The sequence below is a fragment of the Xenopus tropicalis genome, chromosome 9 (assembly GCF_000004195.4).
Source record: "Xenopus tropicalis strain Nigerian chromosome 9, UCB_Xtro_10.0, whole genome shotgun sequence".
In the NCBI taxonomy this organism is placed as follows: domain Eukaryota; kingdom Metazoa; phylum Chordata; class Amphibia; order Anura; family Pipidae; genus Xenopus; species Xenopus tropicalis.
Genome location: NC_030685.2, coordinates 28018408 through 28036846, shown reverse-complemented (window position 1 = coordinate 28036846; position 18439 = coordinate 28018408). Strand labels below are relative to the sequence as shown.

At 38.6% G+C, this 18439-nt stretch overlaps 1 protein-coding gene across 2 annotated transcripts in view; it reads left to right on the top strand.

Moving 5' to 3' along the window:
- The window catches only part of prkar1b (protein kinase, cAMP-dependent, regulatory subunit type I beta), a 124417-nt gene that overhangs the window by 15560 nt on the left and 90418 nt on the right, over positions 1-18439 (top strand). For both annotated transcript variants that reach the window (NM_001079454.1, XM_031892755.1), the window contains 2 exon segments: positions 5347-5517; positions 9052-9143. In NM_001079454.1, the coding sequence (NP_001072922.1) occupies positions 5347-5517; positions 9052-9143 (263 nt within the window).

The following is an 18439-nucleotide window of genomic DNA, read 5'->3' as shown; positions in this document are numbered from 1 at the left end:
AATAGAAAAATTCTTCGACATGCCACTCACATATCTCCACAGGGTGCTTCAATTCCTTGGCAGCTCCGTAGCCACTCCATACACTTTACAAAGGGAAGAAGCACACCAGATTGTCGGCTATGCCTTTCAACGCATTTATTGCAGAAAATAAGTGGCACAATCTTTCGGGGGTTACCCCCTTCTTCAGGTGTGTGAGAGGCATTGCCGACAATTTGGTGTGCTTCTTCGCTTTGTAAAGTGTATGAAGAGAAAGAGAACAGAATACTGGAAAGAGAAGTGAAAAAATAAAACACTAGGAATAAAAATAAATAAAATCAACTACCTAAAACTTTTATTTATTTTTAGGAGATACTTTGAGGCCATTTTTGTGGGAGAAAAATCTTTTCTGAAAGTTTCTGTATGAGATCCCTTATCCAGAAACCCGTTATCCAGAAATCTCCGAATTACGGAAAGCCCGTCTCCCATAGACTCCATTTTAATCAAATAATTCAGAATTTTAAAACTGATTTCCTTTTTCTCTATAGTAATAAAACAGTGCCTTGTAATTGATCCCAACTAAGATATAATTAATCCTTATCGGAGGCAAAACAATCCTACTGGGTTTTATTGATTTTTTTAGTAGACTTAAGGTACGGAGATGCAAATTAAGGAAAGACCCCTTGGTCCCGAGCATTCTGGATAACAGGTCCTATACCTGTTCAAGAAAGCATCACAGGTTTAGCCCAGCATTCAAAGTTGATGTTTTAAATAGAACATTTTGTAGAAAGCATGAAGAATTAAGAAACAATTTTTCTATACAGTCCCCTTTAAATCTCTTGTTCCAGAAGGTATATAATTAAAAAAAGAGAGAGATAAAAAGTTGCTTAGATGACTTGTAAAAGGTTTTTTCTTTTTAAAGAGAAACTTTTTATAGTCCTATTCTGAAGAACATTTTAATTGGTCTCCACTGTTTATTTTTATGGTTTTCAAATTATTAGCCTTCCAGATCTGCCTTTTAATGTCCTGTAACTAAATAAAAAGCTGACCTCTGTATCCAATAAAAACAGATGAACTGTTTTTTTATTGTTGCTTACATTTTTTTCAGGCCCTTGACTATTCAGCTTTTATTCTAACTTACAAACGCTTGCTTGCAGCCAGACAGTGGTTAAACTTTAAAGTGTGACACTTGTATAGCAAAAATAAAGAAAGTCCAAAGGGGTTATGTCATAAAAGGCATTACATTTGCCCAGGACCAGTAACCCATAGCAGCCAATCAGCAGGTAGAATTCTCTGGTCACTTGTTTAAAAGAAAACATCTTATTGGTTGCAATGGGTTACTACTTTTTTATATATGGAGGATAGAACATTGCTGTCTAAACCTTTTTAAAAGTTAATACAAAATGAAACTGTTCTTTAAAGGAGAAGCACCCCCAAGTGACTTTAATTGCTCACCTCGTACCCCGGGCTGGTGCTCCTGTTGGGATAAAACCGCACCAGCCTGGGGAACCTGCGAGTGAGCGTCTCCTCTTCCTGCTTCCTTCTTCTCGCGCTTGCGCATGCGCAGTATAGTGATAAGCCGAACTTTAACAAAAAAGCCGGCTTTTCACTACTGCACACGCCTGGCCCAGGGATTTTGACAACAGAAGGAAGAAAGAAGCACTTGCTGCAGCTACCCGGGCTGGTGCGGTTTTCTCCTAACAGTGGTACCAGCCCGGGGTACAAGGTAAGCGATTAAAGTCACTTGGGGGTACCTAACATTTTGGCACCCCCAAGTGACTTAGCCTTTCCTTCTCCTTTAAAGCTAATAATTAAGAATTTTAGAACAATGGGCCACCTGTCACTGCCACACGTGCTTTAGGCTGCCTTTTCATATAGATAACTATGGGAAGTGGTGACAGGTAGATAGGGCTATTTAGACAGCCACTTAAATAGTAAAGTTGTATGCACAGAGGAGGGTATTTACTATATTGGACTTGCTGCCATCAGGCAGACATTATTGTGAGCTTACTTGTATATGGGACCATACACCTTAAAATGCATAAAGGTTGCAATTTCTATACAGATATGGCTGGGCCTATTCCAGCCTTATCTCCTGACCATTGGTGCAAGCATGAGTTCCGCAGGAGATACAGACCATGCTGTATTCTTTTTTCCCTTAAAAACTATCAGCGCACCAGAGGCCACCCCTTTAGATTAGAGGAACCGAACTTTCATTTGAAGCAGCGTAGGTTGTTTTTCACAGTGAGGGCAGTGAGGGTGGGGAATTCTCTTAATGCCTTTAAGAGGGCTTGGGTGAGTTCTTGAACAAGCAAGTATCCAAGGCTATTGTGATACTAAAATCTATGGTTAGTATAGATGTTGGTATATATAGTTTATGTATGTGAGTGTATAGATAGGTAAGTATAGGTTTGTGTTTGCTGGGTTTACTTGGGAGGGTTGAACTTGATGGACTTTTTTCAACCCTATGTAACTATGTAACATGGTAGGATTCTAGATAACAGGTCCCATACCTGTACTACATTGACTCAAAACTCTCTTGTAACCTTACTGCTAGAAAACCCTAGAAAACATATATATTTTATGTATACCCTTATTCAGAAACAGTTATATAGGATATTCATGCCCTGTTGGTGTGAGCACACATATTTGAGTTGCACACATATTTGACTGTGTAGAGGCTTAGACGCTATTATGCTTTGGGAGGGCAGTCAGCATTTAAATGCACTGAAAATTTACAGAATTTATAATCCGTACATTGGAGTTTTTTATTCAATTGATTTAGTTCATATACCACAATAGTAAAATGCAGTGCTCACAATCTAACAACTGTCCTTGTGCGCCGGCAGGAACATTCACTACAGGTATCGTTTCCCTTTTAATAACTCAAGAGCTGTTTCAGTGCTCTGAGATATCTAGCTCTTGCACACAGAAATTGCTTTGACATTTAATTAGGAAATATGAGTGCTTAATCAAATTACAGGGATCGGCACTGCCTCATTGAATCCATGGACGTAATCACAATGTCCAGTCGTCAGAAACAGGTCAATCTCCTTGTCTGTGAAACACCAACACCAGTCTGTGTATTGTACAAGGTAGAAACTCCCTGGTAAGACCCAGTGCCTCCCAATGCATCAGATGGGTTTATTTGTTCAATTATTCCTTCTCTAAATAGGATAGTACTATATGGTATAATATCACCTGCCAGGGCTGGAACTAGCAGCAGACCTAGATATTGTGGGAAAAAGGGTGCACAAATCCAGAAAACATGTTTATTGCACATCCATTTATCCAATGATAATAGTGCCCAACCTTCTTAAAGGGGTTGTTCACCCTTGAGTTAACTTTAAGTATGATGTAGAACAGGGATCCCCAACCTGTAGGGGAGCAACACAAGCATGAAAAACGATTGTTTGGCACCTGTGGGTAGAGGTATAATTGGCTACTTAATAGCCCCTATGTGGACTGGCAGCCTACAGAAGGCTCTGTTTGACATTATATTTGGTTGTTATGCAACCACAATTTTCCTCCTTAGCAGAAATTAGAAAATGAACACCTGCTTTGAGGCCACAGGGAGCAACATCCAAGGGTTGGCGAGCAACATGTTGCTCACAAGCCACTGGTTGGGGAACAGTGATGTAGAAAGTAATATTCTGAGAAAATTTGTACATTTTATGTTACTTGGATTGCAAGCTGCTGCCAGCCAACTGATGATCCCACATTGAAATTCCAAATTGTAATATATACAGCAATAGAACGCTGTATGTTGAGTCGGATTTTATGTGACTTGTGAATTGTTATAGAAGAATGGTCTTTGCTATACTTTTCATAATTTTTTTCTTATATGTTGTAGTTTTGGGGGGAATAAATGGCTTATCAGTGAATCTCCTCAACTCAAGTGCTGTTTGTCAGTGCGGTATAAGACCTGTTATTCAGAATGCTCGGAACATGAGGTTTCTGGAAAAGGGGAAAAGGGATCTCCATACCTTAAGTCTGCTAAAAAAATAATGAAACCCTTTAGGATTGTTTTACCAACAATACAGATTAATTATATCTTAGTTGGGATCAAGTACAAGGTGTGTGTGTTTTTATGTGCTTGTGAGCACTCAGCATAGCCATGAAACTCTTTTATTTCTTCAAAATGCCCTTGGTATTCATGGCCTTTCTTTTCCTCTCTCACTGTTTTATTTCATGGGTCCAGAACTGTTTAAACCTACGTACTGTCCTTCCCATTGCATTTAATTAACTCCCTCTTGCAAATAGTTCCAGATTTGCTGCCATAATAATTCATTTTTTATTCCTCAAGCAACTTCTCATGATGCTCTAGTCACTTTCCTGATTGCAGAAAAAAATCTTCCATTTCAGTTACAGGGCCCTGTCTTTACACCTTTTTTGAAACCAACTTTTCTCCCTTGCTACCCCATATATGTGGAAAGATTTTCTACCTGCATAGGTATATGAACCACTGACATTGATAGTCTTGTGGAGACCATATGTTCCTGCAGTTTCCTTGTAATAACCTAGAATTGTATACATTGCATTTCAAGCTTGTCAGCCAGCGTGAGCATTATAAGAGCTTAACTTATGGATTCAGTAATGTGCTATGTAGTAGAATGAGTAAATGTTGTCTTATTCTAGCATTCAATAGCAACCAGCAAGCTTTCAGTTAGAAAGCTGAAATTTATGCTTTTGGCACTGGGATTTGGAGTGGCTGGGTGGCCCTAAATTGTGGCCTTTCCACAAATCTAGGCCTGGTGCTATTGTATAAAACCAGATGACTACGTCTAATATCAGTTGTTTGTAAACAATGCTGGGCTGCTAAATATCCTAATCCTTATCTTTTCAGCTCCTCTACCTTATTCTTTACCTTGTCCCCTTCTGGGACATATTTCTGTGAGTGTTTTCATTTATCTAGGCCATGATATGCAGTATCTAGCAGTTATCAGTTTAATACAAGGGGACTTATTTTGAAAACACTTCACGTGTCATCCCAGCTGCTTTGACTGAAAAACCACCTGGATAAGTGGTGAAACATTTTCAAGATTCATGTCCAGATACTTTAGATTTATGCCTGATACATGTATATGTTTTTGTGACACTATTTCCTGACTGAGAATTCTAGAAGAAATAGTTCAAAAGAACTGGAGAGCAAAATTGACATTACTTATCTAAATTGCAGCTCTCACCAGCGGGGGCCTTCAAAGAGTTTGTTCTGCTTCTTAAATCATTTGTCTTAATGATGTTTTGCATTGTTCAGTGAAATGGAAAGCCTTTATGGAAATGCTTCATAAATGCATGTTCAAAATAAGAATAGTTTGTAACCGAAATGAAGCACTTATTTACTTTTTACTGTATTTCATTTTCTTGCAGGAAGAATGCAAACAGATTTTAGCTCAGCAGAAGTCAAACTCACAGTCAGACTCTCATGACGATGAAATCTCTCCCCCGCCTCCGAACCCTGTGGTTAAGGCCCGTCGCAGAAGAGGAGGAGTCAGTGCAGAGGTTTACACTGAAGAAGATGCAGTCTCCTATGTTAGGAAGGTAATACAGATAATAGTAGACATTTAGTAGACATTTGCCACAGGAAAGTCTCCCACAAAAGTACTAATGCACCCTGCTACCCTGTCTTCTTCAACTGTCCTACAAAATGCTTGGTTTGGCTGCTTCCTATAAAAGTCTGGCACTCAAATGCAATTTACACCACGCCTACTTTCTGATTCACCCTTGACCACACCCACTCAAGGTCACAGCCGCAAAGTTCTATTTAACTTTGAGGCTGCTATCACTGGTGCTGAGTGGTCAGCTTTTAGCAGCTTTAACTTAAAGGGGTTTGTCACCTTTGAGGAAAGTCTTAAGCTGGCATACACTTGGCGATCTAACGATGTTTCGCGCGACCATCGGTCGCACGAAACATCGTCAGATCCGCCACACACAGTCAGGGCTGAAACAGCAGATAAGGAGGTAGAAACAATAGGATTTCTACCTCCTTCTGCCGATTCAGCCCTGACAGCAGATTTTGGTCAGGCGCCTTCTGTGGCGCCCGATCAAAATTTTCTAACCTGGACGATCGGCGAGTCGTCCAATATCAGCAGCTTCCTGCGATATCGGTCGACTTGCCGACATGCCATACACGCACCTAATATCGTACGAAAGCCAGCTTTAGTATGATGTTAATAATAATATTCTGAGACAATTTGTTTTGTTTGTATTATTTTATTTATTTTTAGTTTGGAATTTCAGAAGTTATCTGGTTACTAGGGTTCAAATTATCTTAGCAACCAGGGAGTGGTTGAAGGAGACTAATATGGTCTGAATAGAAAAATAAGTAATAAAAAGTAACAATTACAGAGCAATAGTTTTTTTCCTGCTGGGGTCAGTAACCCCTAAGAGTCAGAAGAAGAAGGCAAATAATTAAAACACTATAAAAAATAGTTAATGAAGACAAACTGAAAAGTTGTTTAGATCTGGGCAAAAACAAATCTCCCTCGTCCCAACCTTGGAACTAAAGATAAAGCTACTTAGGTGTGGGTTCTTATTGGTTTTGTTTTCATCAAAGCAGCCAAAAACGACACTCTTAAGCAGCCGACCCTTACAGTTTGATATATTTGGGTGTTCTCAGCACAAATTGGATTTTTTGTGCAGAATGATTGCTGAGCTGAGCTTGGTTTTGCTGTTTTCTTGCCAAGATGCTGATAGATTTTGGTCAAGCATTATTAACATTACAAGAACCAGGAATTTTTCATTTCTGGAAAATTTTGCAATTATATCAGCATCTTCACATTCTTTAGGTACAAAGTTACAGTGTAGGAACCATCTGTGCAGATCAAATTCACATTCTCTTTTAAAAAGCTGTGCACCTTGATAGATAGGATAATTGATATGATTGTTGAAAAATATAGAGATGGCTGTATGTGAGCAGATTTGGTTGGTCAGTTTGATCTGTCCAGTTTAAAAATGTAATCGGCCAATGCACCATATTAGGGAGTACATGGTGCATCAGTAGCTTCTCTTTGAGAGCAGCTTAAAGGAAAAGGAAACCCCCAGGTGAAATACTTAACCAACAGATAGTTTATATAATATTAAATGGCCTCTTAAAGAATCTTACCAAACTGGAATATATATATTATTAAATATTGCCCTTTTATATCTGTTCCCTTGAACCACCATTTTGTGATGGTCTGTGTGCTCCCTCAGAGATCACCTGACAGGAAATAATGTAGCTCTAACTGTTAAAGTCGCCAAGCGAGCGGATCTTCTCCCGATATCCCCCACCTACAGCTGGGCAATATCGGGAGAATCCAGGGTAATTCGATCCCCAGGGCCAAACGATCGAATTATAATGACGGGCATAGGTAAAGTCGGTCCGGGGACTGCATCAACGAGCTGATGCAGTCTCCGATCCAACTAGATTTTCTAACCTGCCCGATTGAGATCTGCCTGATTTCAGGCCAGATATCGGTTGGGCAGGCCCATCGGGAGTGCCCATACACGGCCCGATTAGCTGCCGAATCGGTCTAAGGGACCGATATCGGCAGCTAGAATTGGCCCATGTATGGGGACTTTAACAGTGGGAGTAAAAATCAGAACAGGCTATTAATTGGCTGATATGACCTAACATGTATGTGTGTCCTTGGTTTGTTAGTGTGCACCGTAAAATTTCAGGGGGTGGCAGAAAGAGTGGCAATCCTACTCACATAGTGATCAAGTGATTTAATCACATTCTGTCCAGTTTCCAAAGTTTTGGTCCCCGTTTGAGAACAGTCCCAGTGAGGACCAAAACATTAGACACACATCTGAGATCAAGAGCTGAGCTCAGTATTGGTTGGAGGAGTACAAATATATTAGGGCATGTAAAACCACTTCAATTAAAGGCACTCGCATAAAAACGTGCTTTTCACACGTCTGTATAGTTTCACTTGGTGCAGCTCAGTCAAGTCAATCCTGTTCTGAGTCAGGCGCTGTTGCGTCTATTGATATAGGGGAACCTACATCAATAGGGTGATATGGAAACCCAGGAGCTACTTCCTGGTCAGGAGGTTGTGGTAGCACCAGGGTTCCCACAGCGCCCTTTGCAATGACTTTTTACATCTAGTACATCAACGAGACCCAATGTTGAGCAACTGTAATCTGTAAGCAGAGGATAGAAGTATATAAATTAATATGTTAGAATGTCCAGAGTAGCAGATTAGCATTCATTTTTATAGTTGGGTGCTGCTATCCACAGTTTTCAGTCCCTTTAAAGGGACTATACTGCCACTTTGAGAACCAGAAGGTTATGTAGTTTTCCATAGCAATAGTTAAAGCAAATTGCAGCCTTTTGTTTTCCCTTTGTTTGTAAAGTGTTATTTCTGCAAATTCTATTGGGATGTCTAGTGGAAGGTCTGTGTTTGTGCACAATCCTAATTTACATTTTAATTTTTACTTATACATCACCAATCCCATACACATTCCAAAAATATTTAGACAAAGGGTAGACTACATGGTTGCTTGGCACTCTTTCCTACTCAGTGGTACAGAAAGCAATCTTACTAGCTGAAATGGCTAATAAATATGGTTGTATGATTATTGTTGTTATTGCTTAAAAAACAAATTCCCGTCCAAAGGTTCTTTAAATTCCAGATAGCATGCCAGTAAATTTAGGTAATTCAATGTATTAACCCATAGTCTGCCATAGATTCTGTTGGCATATCGTATGTGCCTGGAAGGAAATGAGTTCAAGTGGTTGAGCATGCATAATAGCGTGTGTCTTACAGAGTAAATTAAACCAGAAAAGGTACTTTATTTCTGCATAGAGTTATGCCAGACTGATACAGTGATACATGAATTAATTATATCTTACAGGAAGGCAGTATTCATGCATTACCCACAAAGAATAAAATATTCCTTGTTCGTAAGAGAAATATCACAATGGGTAAAGAATGTTATATATTATCTCTAAATATCTTGGTTCTATTGAAAAATAAGAGGCTTTGCCCATTTGTATATTAGTACATGTCCTGCATTCTTGATGGAATATATTGGTTGCCCATGCCAGGCTAAATATAATAATATGCTTCTGTGTTTTTTTTAACACAGGTTATTCCAAAGGACTATAAGACGATGACTGCCTTGGCAAAAGCAATCTCCAAAAATGTACTTTTTGCCCATCTTGATGACAATGAGAGAAGGTATGTGGGCATTCCTGTATGTGAACCTTTTTAGGTCTTTTCATGTTAAAGGAAAACTATACCCCCAGAGTGAATACCCAACAGATAGTTTATCAGAAAGTATATCATATTAAGTGGCCTATTAAAGTGTCTTACCAAACTGATATATATATCAGTAAATATTGCCCTTTTACATTTTTTCTTTGAGCCACCATTTTGTGATGGGCTGTGTGCTTCTTCAGAGACCACCTGACAGAACTTGGTCCAATAATTGGCTGATGTGACCTAACATATACGTGTGCCCTTGGTTTGTTTGTGTGCACTGTGAATTGTATGATCTTAGGAGAAGGCCCTTTATTCTTAAAATGGCAGTTTTCTCTTTAGGAGTACCTAATGGCATATAATACTGAAAAGTATATTTTTATGAAAAATTGTTTATTTAGATGAAGCAGGGTTTTACATATGAATTTTTTATGCAATATATTTTTATAGAGACCTACACTGTTTAGGGGTATAGTTTTCCTTTAAGTAAGGGATGTGTACAATCATTATTAATATTAATAACACAGATTTATAAAGTGCCAACATATTCTGCAGAGCTGTACAATAGATAGATCTATACAATGAACATACACATTACATACAAAACCAGGAGGTAAAGAGGTCCTTGCTCTACAGAGCTGCCACTATAGGTCTACTCATATTGTGTAGGTGAATATGAATATGGGGTTTTTTAATTGTATATAGGGTTGTTTGGGTTAGTTATATATAGGGATGTTTTGGTCTACTCGTATGTAGGGTTTTGTAGGTGAATATGAATATGGGGTTGTTTGGGTGTAGTTATATATAGGGATGTTTTGATCATATGTAGAGTTGTATGGGTGAACATGAATCTAGGGTTGTATAGGGCTGTTTGAGTATAGACTTATATAGGGTTATTTAAGCAATCCCCTGCCGGTTGCCATAGCTGCTTTGCAGCCACATTGTCTAGAAACATGTTTTTTCCACTTATTTCAATAGTATGTGGAAATGTAGAATCTACATAGTTGGCACTCTCTTTTACATCCAAATAGATGAAATGTCATTAGCACAGAAAGGGTGGAAGGAACTTTGCACCAATGAAATTTTGGGTTTAGAAAACCAACATGTATTTTACTGGGTAGAACAAAGGTTTTACAATGACTGGGAGAAGCCTGGCGACATAGTTATTGCTTGTTAACATTTGAAGAGCGTCATAACCTCATCCAAACACTGTGTGAGTATTTGGATGCGGTTGAACATAAACATAAGTATGCAAATAAATAACGCTCTGTACAGATTAACCTTTGCTAATATCTTTTATTGAATATTTAAAGTCAAAGTAAATTGTATCTTTACTTATAATGAGGGTCATGTTTCCACTTTAGCCTACTAATACTAAGGTACTTTCGATGATTTTTTCGCGCTTGTGCGACTTTTTCGTATGCTTGCGCGAAAAATTTGGAAAGGTTCTGCCGCTGTTTACAATTGTTCAGTACGAAAATTTTGTGACTTTCGGATCGCTAATGCGATATTATCATGACTAATGCCATTTTTTCGTAAGCATTTTCGTGATATTTGCGATCTTCAGAAATTATCGTATCCAATCCAAATTCTTCCCATTTGGGATTCGAACTCGTGTTTTAATGAATCGGCCCCTAAGGTGGTGATTTATCAATGATCGAGTTAGATTTTTTTCTCGATTTGATTTTTTTTGTGCTCAAAAAATTCTAGAAAGTCTGGTATTTAGTAAGTGCAAAAAACCCCAAAAAGTCAAATGTGTGTTGATTTTGGTTCACTTGACTTATGAAAAGTGAATACTTGTACAGGTATAAGATCCATTATCTGGAAACCTGTTCTCCAGAAAGCTCTGAATTACGGGAAGGCCATCTCCCATAAACTCTGTTTTAATCAATTAATTAATATTTTTAAAAATGATTTCCTTTTTCTCTATTATAATAAACAGTACCTTGTATATGATCCCAACTAAGCTACAATTAAAGGAGAAGGAAAGGTAAAAACTAAGTAAGCTTTATCAGAAAGGTCTATGTAAATACAGCCATAAGCCCACACAGAAACGCTGCCTCTGTCAAAAGATTTGTTGTCTCTGTTTTCCTGTGCCAGAGACACACAGCTCTCTCCTCTCTCCACTCTCCTGCTCCCCCCTCCCGAAAGAATGCCAAGAACTCAGTTCCCCCCCCTTAGAAATGTGGATCTCAGCCAATCAGCAGGAAGCTTCCTCATAGTCTAACTAACTGAGCATGTACACTGGTCTTGGTCTCTGTGCAGGAGCGAGGCATTATGGGAACTTTCTTTACAGAGCACAGCGTTTTTTTTTCCTATGAGACTTCTGATCATCTGAAGGGGAGAAATATGGGGAGACTTAAGGGCATTATTGAGAGAACTGAAAGCATGCCTGCAGCTTGATATTAACTCTTTATTAGCCTTTCCTTCTCCTTTAATCCCTATTGGAGGCAAAACAATACTATTGGATTTCTTTCATGTTTAAATTATTTATTAGTAGATGTACAGTATGGAGATCAAAATTACAGAAAGATCCCTTATCCTGAAAACCCCCGGTCCTGTGCATTCTGGATAACAGGTCCCCTAACTGTACATAAAGTAGCCAGTGAAAATGTATCTCAGGGAAGACTCTTCTAGGTGAGCAAAATATTATATATCTTTAAAATAACTCATTTCTAAAATATGCAAACAATGTGCAAGTTGAATTCACAATGATTTGAGACTTGCACAACTCTGACACATAAATTCAGATAATATGACTGCCTGTAATTCATGGCAAAGAGAGACATCCGCCTGTTTCAGTAAACATCACAGAGCAAGGGAAACATCCCGGAATGTCACAAGAGGATCACAGTCTATAGGATCAGACAGAATGAGACACAAGTCAAAGCTGTTCATGTGAAGTACTTGGTGCCAGCCATTCTGCATAAAACAGACTTCAAGAGAAAGCAAACATAACATACAGTAAATGTTTAGTTGTAATGACCTGGGGCCCAGCATGTATGTCTTGTTCGCTGTGCGTGTTTAGGTAGATGCCATGCTAGATCTAGTACATAATCAGCTTTGATTCTACACTGACCAGCAGTTATAAAGAGAATAATATCAGGATTAAGCTGGCCATACACGCACCGATACTATCGTACGAAACCTCGTTTCGTACGATATTCGGTGCGTGTATGGCATGTCAGCGAGTCGACCGATATCGCAGGAAGCTGCTGATATTGGACGACTCGGCGATCGGCCAGGTTAGAAAATTTTCATCGGGCGCCATAGAAGGCGCCTGACCAAAATCTGCCATCAGGGCTGAATCGGCAGAAGGAGGTAGAAATCCTATTGTTTCTACCTCCTTATCTGCTGTTTCAGCCCTGACCGATGGTCGCACGAAACATCGTCAGATCGCCACGTGTATGGCCAGCTTTAGGCATTCGGCACATCAGTTTAGTACTTGTCTGTGCCTTCTGTGGCCCACCAGAGAACATGACCTCTCTGCACCATTAGCCATAAAATGTACTTAATTATACCTGTATTACACGGCTTAGTGGTAGAAATCAGAGAGCTGGCATGATTTGTCATAGTCTGATGTTGCAGAAAATGAACATGTTAAGACTCCATGTAATGTATATGTTTTTATATATGATTTTTGAGGAAAAATATATAATTTTTATGTAAAGTTGGATCGGTTGTGTAATGAAATCCATATTATATCTTCATTTTGGGACTAGGGTTGCCTTTAGAGATATAAGACATAAGCATATTTAATATGTAACTTGTGCCTTCTCTCCTTTTTCCATCTTGAATGCTTCTACCAGTGCAGGACAATAGTACATAATATATTAATTACTTTGATACACTTTCATTTTTTGGTGTTACTGTTCCTTTAAGGTTCTGCTAAAGCAATTAATATTAATAGCAGATTAAAAAAGAGAATCTGCAAGTTATATCCCACTGATAGGTCCTGAATATATATATAATCAATCAACAAAGCATTCAGTGAAATAAACAACCATTTATTGCCTCAAAATTAAACAAACAATACTAGTATGTTTGATTTTGTTTAATTGTTTGTTTAATTTTAAGCCAATAAATGGTTGTTTATCTCACTGGATGCTTTGTTGATTGAAGGTTCTGCTGAAGGCCTGATTTTCTCTACCTGTCAGTAATTCCAGGGTTCTCCAACTTGGGACTGTGTGGTAATCTTTTATCTTCTTTTTGAATAATCAAACACTTTTTTTTTTTTAAATTTGACAATTTTTATTGTTTTCCAAAAACTATTCACAGACAGCAAAGTAATACCTGAATGGCCTATAACACGCTTGTTGTTATAATTGGTACTTACACTCTTTATAGAGCAAGATTAGGAAATAGAAAGAGGGGAAAAGAAGGCGCTAGAGAGGAGCGTGGAAGAAAGAGAGGGAGGGGAAAAAAAAAAAGGGACAGAGAATGAATCAAGGGAGACAAACACTTTTTTTTATACCTTTGTGTAGTAGTGCAGTGTCTTGTGCACATTATACTATCCCTATACCCCCAGAAGGTTGGCTGATGTGTGGCGCCTAAAGATGTTTTCTTTTTGGAGTTACACTTTCCAGACATCAGAGCACATGGATTTCTGTTGTGTAGCTCTGAGGCCACTTCAAAAATAGGAAAGATTCTCACACATGAACTTCTGATAAAATGCACAATTTACACAATTACATTATAATATTTAAATTTAAAAATGCTCCTGAACACACCAGTGAATGACCCTTTGCAGTACAGCAGGGAAGCCCACATCACTAATCAGATACATAGGGATACCAGGTTTGGGAGATGGTAGTGCACAACCTACAACAGGTCCATTGTTTTGGTCTAAAAACTCCTGGTTGACAGAAAAGAATGCATGTGTAGTGGCCTGACACAGCATGTGTAAGATGAATGAACAAATGGTCTCAGCTACCTCATCCATATTTACACGCAGTTACATAAACACAATCTGAACGTTACCAGATTTATGTAAATCTAAGCCTAACATGGACACACATTTACTCAGGCTGGAACCTGCACTTCCTGATTCAGGCCTACCAGGAGTTTTGTGTTTCTTTGATTGAAATTACACAAATGGTGGGATAAGAATTCAAAATGACCTTGGAGTTCCTAAACGAAGCAGTGGTTATAGATGGGCACTATTTAACTCATTACAAACACATATAGTTAGGTAAGAGTTGATTTAGTCCCTCTCACCCTTGCTTTCCCTTTCACAAAATCCTTCTTGTTTATTATGACGGACACCAGTCTAGTTAGCAAGTGGTGGAGTGAGTGGAACTCCTTATTTAGGGTAAATGAACCCTCTTTAATTTATTTACCCTCCTTGGACAGAGCAGAATATCTTTAGGCTACTGTGGGTGACTGACTGCTCAGAAATACCTTTCCACCGGCAACAATAGGAGTTGCCAGTGAATAGGCCTATGCATCGCTTCAACTTTCTGAAGTCATGCAAAGTTGCCTGCAGGAGGAAACTGACTCTCTTGCATGACCTAAAAATTATGTTTTTTAAGCCAATACAGTGGTGATGAGTGCATTAAACAGGCCCAGGTGATGTATGCACTTTCCATTTCCAGTACAACTTGGGCCTGTGTGCCAATATAAATGGCCCATTGGTGCTTTTGTAGCCTCACATTGCTTGTTAGAATCATCACGCGTTGTTTGTGAATCATTTTAGACATAACACCTCCTTCTTTGGAAGCAGACTATTATGCTTAATGCTTTGATAAAAGCTGCGTGTGAATAAAAACTCCTGGCGACTCAAACAGCAGTTTTACTTTTGTTTTTTTTTTTTAAATCAAGGTTGACCCAGTTTTATGATCCTGGGAGGTACAAGCTGGGTTTTCCTTCTCCTTGGAAAAAAAGCGGCATTAGCTAAAATTTCAGCTAACAAAGATTGGCTTTGAGTTGGCAGTAACAGCTGTAAGGGGCTTCCACATACACCATGCACTGTCAGCTGCTACATTTACACATACAGACTGTCCGACATTTAATGCTTTAACCCTTTGGCGCCAGCATGCATATTTAAATGTGTGGTGTGTGTGTATAATATGTGGCTTCTTGGCTTGGAGCACTGTGCCCAGCTGCTATATTTCAGTCAGCTGGACTTAAGTTGGGAATGGGAAAAAAATCTTATTTTCTTATTTTAGTCATTGTGTAAGTATGTATAAGTCTTTATATAACCCAAACTGTCAGTTATGTCTATTTACCTAATTTTGCAGCACTGATCTTTTTATTTTCACATACTCGTATCTTGCCCTAAAACCTCCACTTAAATTACTAGAGCTAAGGGCACACATTGCAGTATGAAAAAGCAAAATGTACACTACATTTCAAAGTTTTATATTTATGTTCAGTATCTGATAAATAGCCAGTATGGTGTACTCTTGGCTCAGAGACGAATAGTCATGTTCTGTTATGCAACATCACAGCAACTGCAGTAATTCAGCTGAATGAAAGGGACCTTAAAATAAAGATCATGCTAAACTTCATAGGGATGTACTGGAATATTCTAAAATCTGTTTGCATGTGTGCCTTTGTACACAAATGTTGGAGCTGCCATGCTGCTTCTTTTGGTAAGGCATTTAATTACAAACAAAGAGGGTCCTGCTCTTTAGAAAGGAGGTAACAGGATAGTTACTCAGGAAAGTGTGAAATGCAGCACTCTTTGTTGATCTTCTCCAGATGGCAGTGGCTTATTGTGTATTATGGAAAGACAAGGTAAAAAATTGGGATAACTGAGTGTAACATCCCACATGCATAGTTATAAGCACATTTCTTTCTGTTTTTAATATACCCATTAGATGTGGCATTATTTTAATGCTGCAGTGCAGTTCCTCATGTCTTATGTACAATGTATTGATTGGGTTTGTACTTTCATGCAATAATGTGTAGGTAAGACATGACTACATGAACGGTATAATACTTTAAATTAATTTTTCATGAGTTTATATTGTGATATTGTAAAATATAAGGAGGAGGAGTTCCATGGCTCCAAATTGACCTTTACAACAGGGGGTACATTATTTATTATAATACACAAGTTCAGTGAGCTATTTCACAGAAATTACGTCACTAAGCATCAATTATAATTGATGACATTACCAAGCACCGTTTATAAGGATGTATGGATATCATTTACGGCTCTTGTGTATTATATTCAGGTTATACTTCTGTTGTAAGTAGCCCTCTTTATGACCCCGTGTCTAAAGCTGGCCTTACACATACTGATAAAATTGTATGAACCTAGTTTCATATGATTTTCGGACCGATAATTTTCATACCATGGCTATCAGTTATTTAGTTGATCAGACAGGTTAGAAAAGCGGTGGTGGAGGCAAGAGAATCCGGACTAGGGGTAGGCAGAAGAAGTATTTACCTATTGCCCCCTCATCATTAAACCCCTACCCCTAGTTCCGGCCCTGCCTAGCACCAACAATGTAGCAGAAATAATGATGGATAAGTCCAGTGGGTTCCCTATGCACCTGCTTAGACGCCCTTCTAGACACTGGCTGTACTAGTCCATCATAACAGGACTCAAGGATCCAGTTTCATAACCTTGGATCCCCAGATATTGTTGAAATAAAAGGCCCAGAGTACTTTTCCTTTGATTATCTTCTGGAAGTTGTAGTCCACCAACCTGAGGCTAAGAAGCAGGGCTTTAGGCAAATGCTTAAGATAAGTAACAACATTCTCTGAGCCTCATCCTTATTCTGCTACCATTTCCAGAATATATAAAGCACAAAGCAGAAGGTAATTTCCTGCAACAGGGATAAATTTAATCTGAAGTGGTATCCTGCAGTCAGCAATAAGATCTAATGGGTCATTTGTTTGTAATGTGCTAAAAATAAATTCTTTTTTTTTTTGAAAAATTTCTGCTTAGGATCCATAGCCAACTGCAATGATTATTTTAAATCATTAGAAATTATTTTCAATATCAAAAATAACCATTCAGATGCATAGTATGTGGGATTACAACATTTTACTGGAAAGCATGGAAAATAACTTCTATTTAGGTAGGTATTTTCTTCCAACCAACTCCAAAACTTGGCTGTTATAAGGGCCACCACCTGGGGTCACTGTGCTCAAGATGATGAGGTGCTGCAGCATGTTCCTAGCATTTGTACCAGCTAACCTTAATACAGAATGTAGATAGCAGTTATTAAATGTTATGCTTTGTCAGGAATGCGTCTCAAAATAACTTTACTAATCACATATTTCCCTATTTAAAAACAGTTTACATTTTAGCCAAAATAAAGCATCAAGAGTGCCAGCTGATTATGCATATTGGTATCTGTGTGAGCCTTTTTTCCAGGTAGAATTGTTGGGCCCAACAAATTAGATTATCTAGATTTTTCTCCAGATGTCTGACAGTGTCTCATGCCTTTTTTTTAGAATATGTAAGAACCTAGCATGTGTTCTAGATACACATTATCTGCAACTGCTGTATCATAAACAGTCCATAACATTTTCATGTTTTTTCTGCTATATAGTCAGTTTTCCCTTTTTCCCTATAATTTGCTAAAACTAGTTTCCATGGAGTTAGTTTCTAATATCTGGGCACATGTTTATCTTCACAAAAGCAGCAGCCAACTCTCTCACAGGGTAACTTTAAGCCCCCGAATGTGCCTAGGAATAAAACTGTATTAAAATAAAAATTGTATTGAAAACACAACACCCTGAAACAGCAAATAATTTGTATGGTGCTGCACAATAAGTTGCTAATACTCTTATTTTAAATACAAATGTGTCAGTCATTAGTTGTTAAAACAACGTACCTCTGTTGAAAAGTGGTGGGTGTCTTGTTTTCATATTTTCACCATGAGGTGAAGGATAGGGAGAAATATTAGGCTTATTTCAGCTGAAGGAGACAGCTACATTGGTTTCTTCTATTTTTCTATTTACAGCAGTTAGAGGCTTCATGGGAAGCTAGGGCTGACAATTTGGTGGCTTGTCAGCTTCCTTAGTTAAGGTGGCCATACACGGAAAGATCTTCTCCCGACATGCCCACCGCTGGTCCTAAGGGTCAGAGGTGTCTAAAAACACAGAAGCCCTACAGCCAAATGATGGAATTACAACGACGGGCATAGGCACCATTGAACCCAGGACTGCATCAATGAGCTGATGTGGTCCCTGATCTGACAGGAAATCAAACCTGCCAATCAAGATCTGACCAATTTTAGACCAGATATTGGCGGGTAGGTCTGTCAGGGGTTCCCTGGCAGATAAGCAGCCAAATCAACTTTAAGGACCCAAAT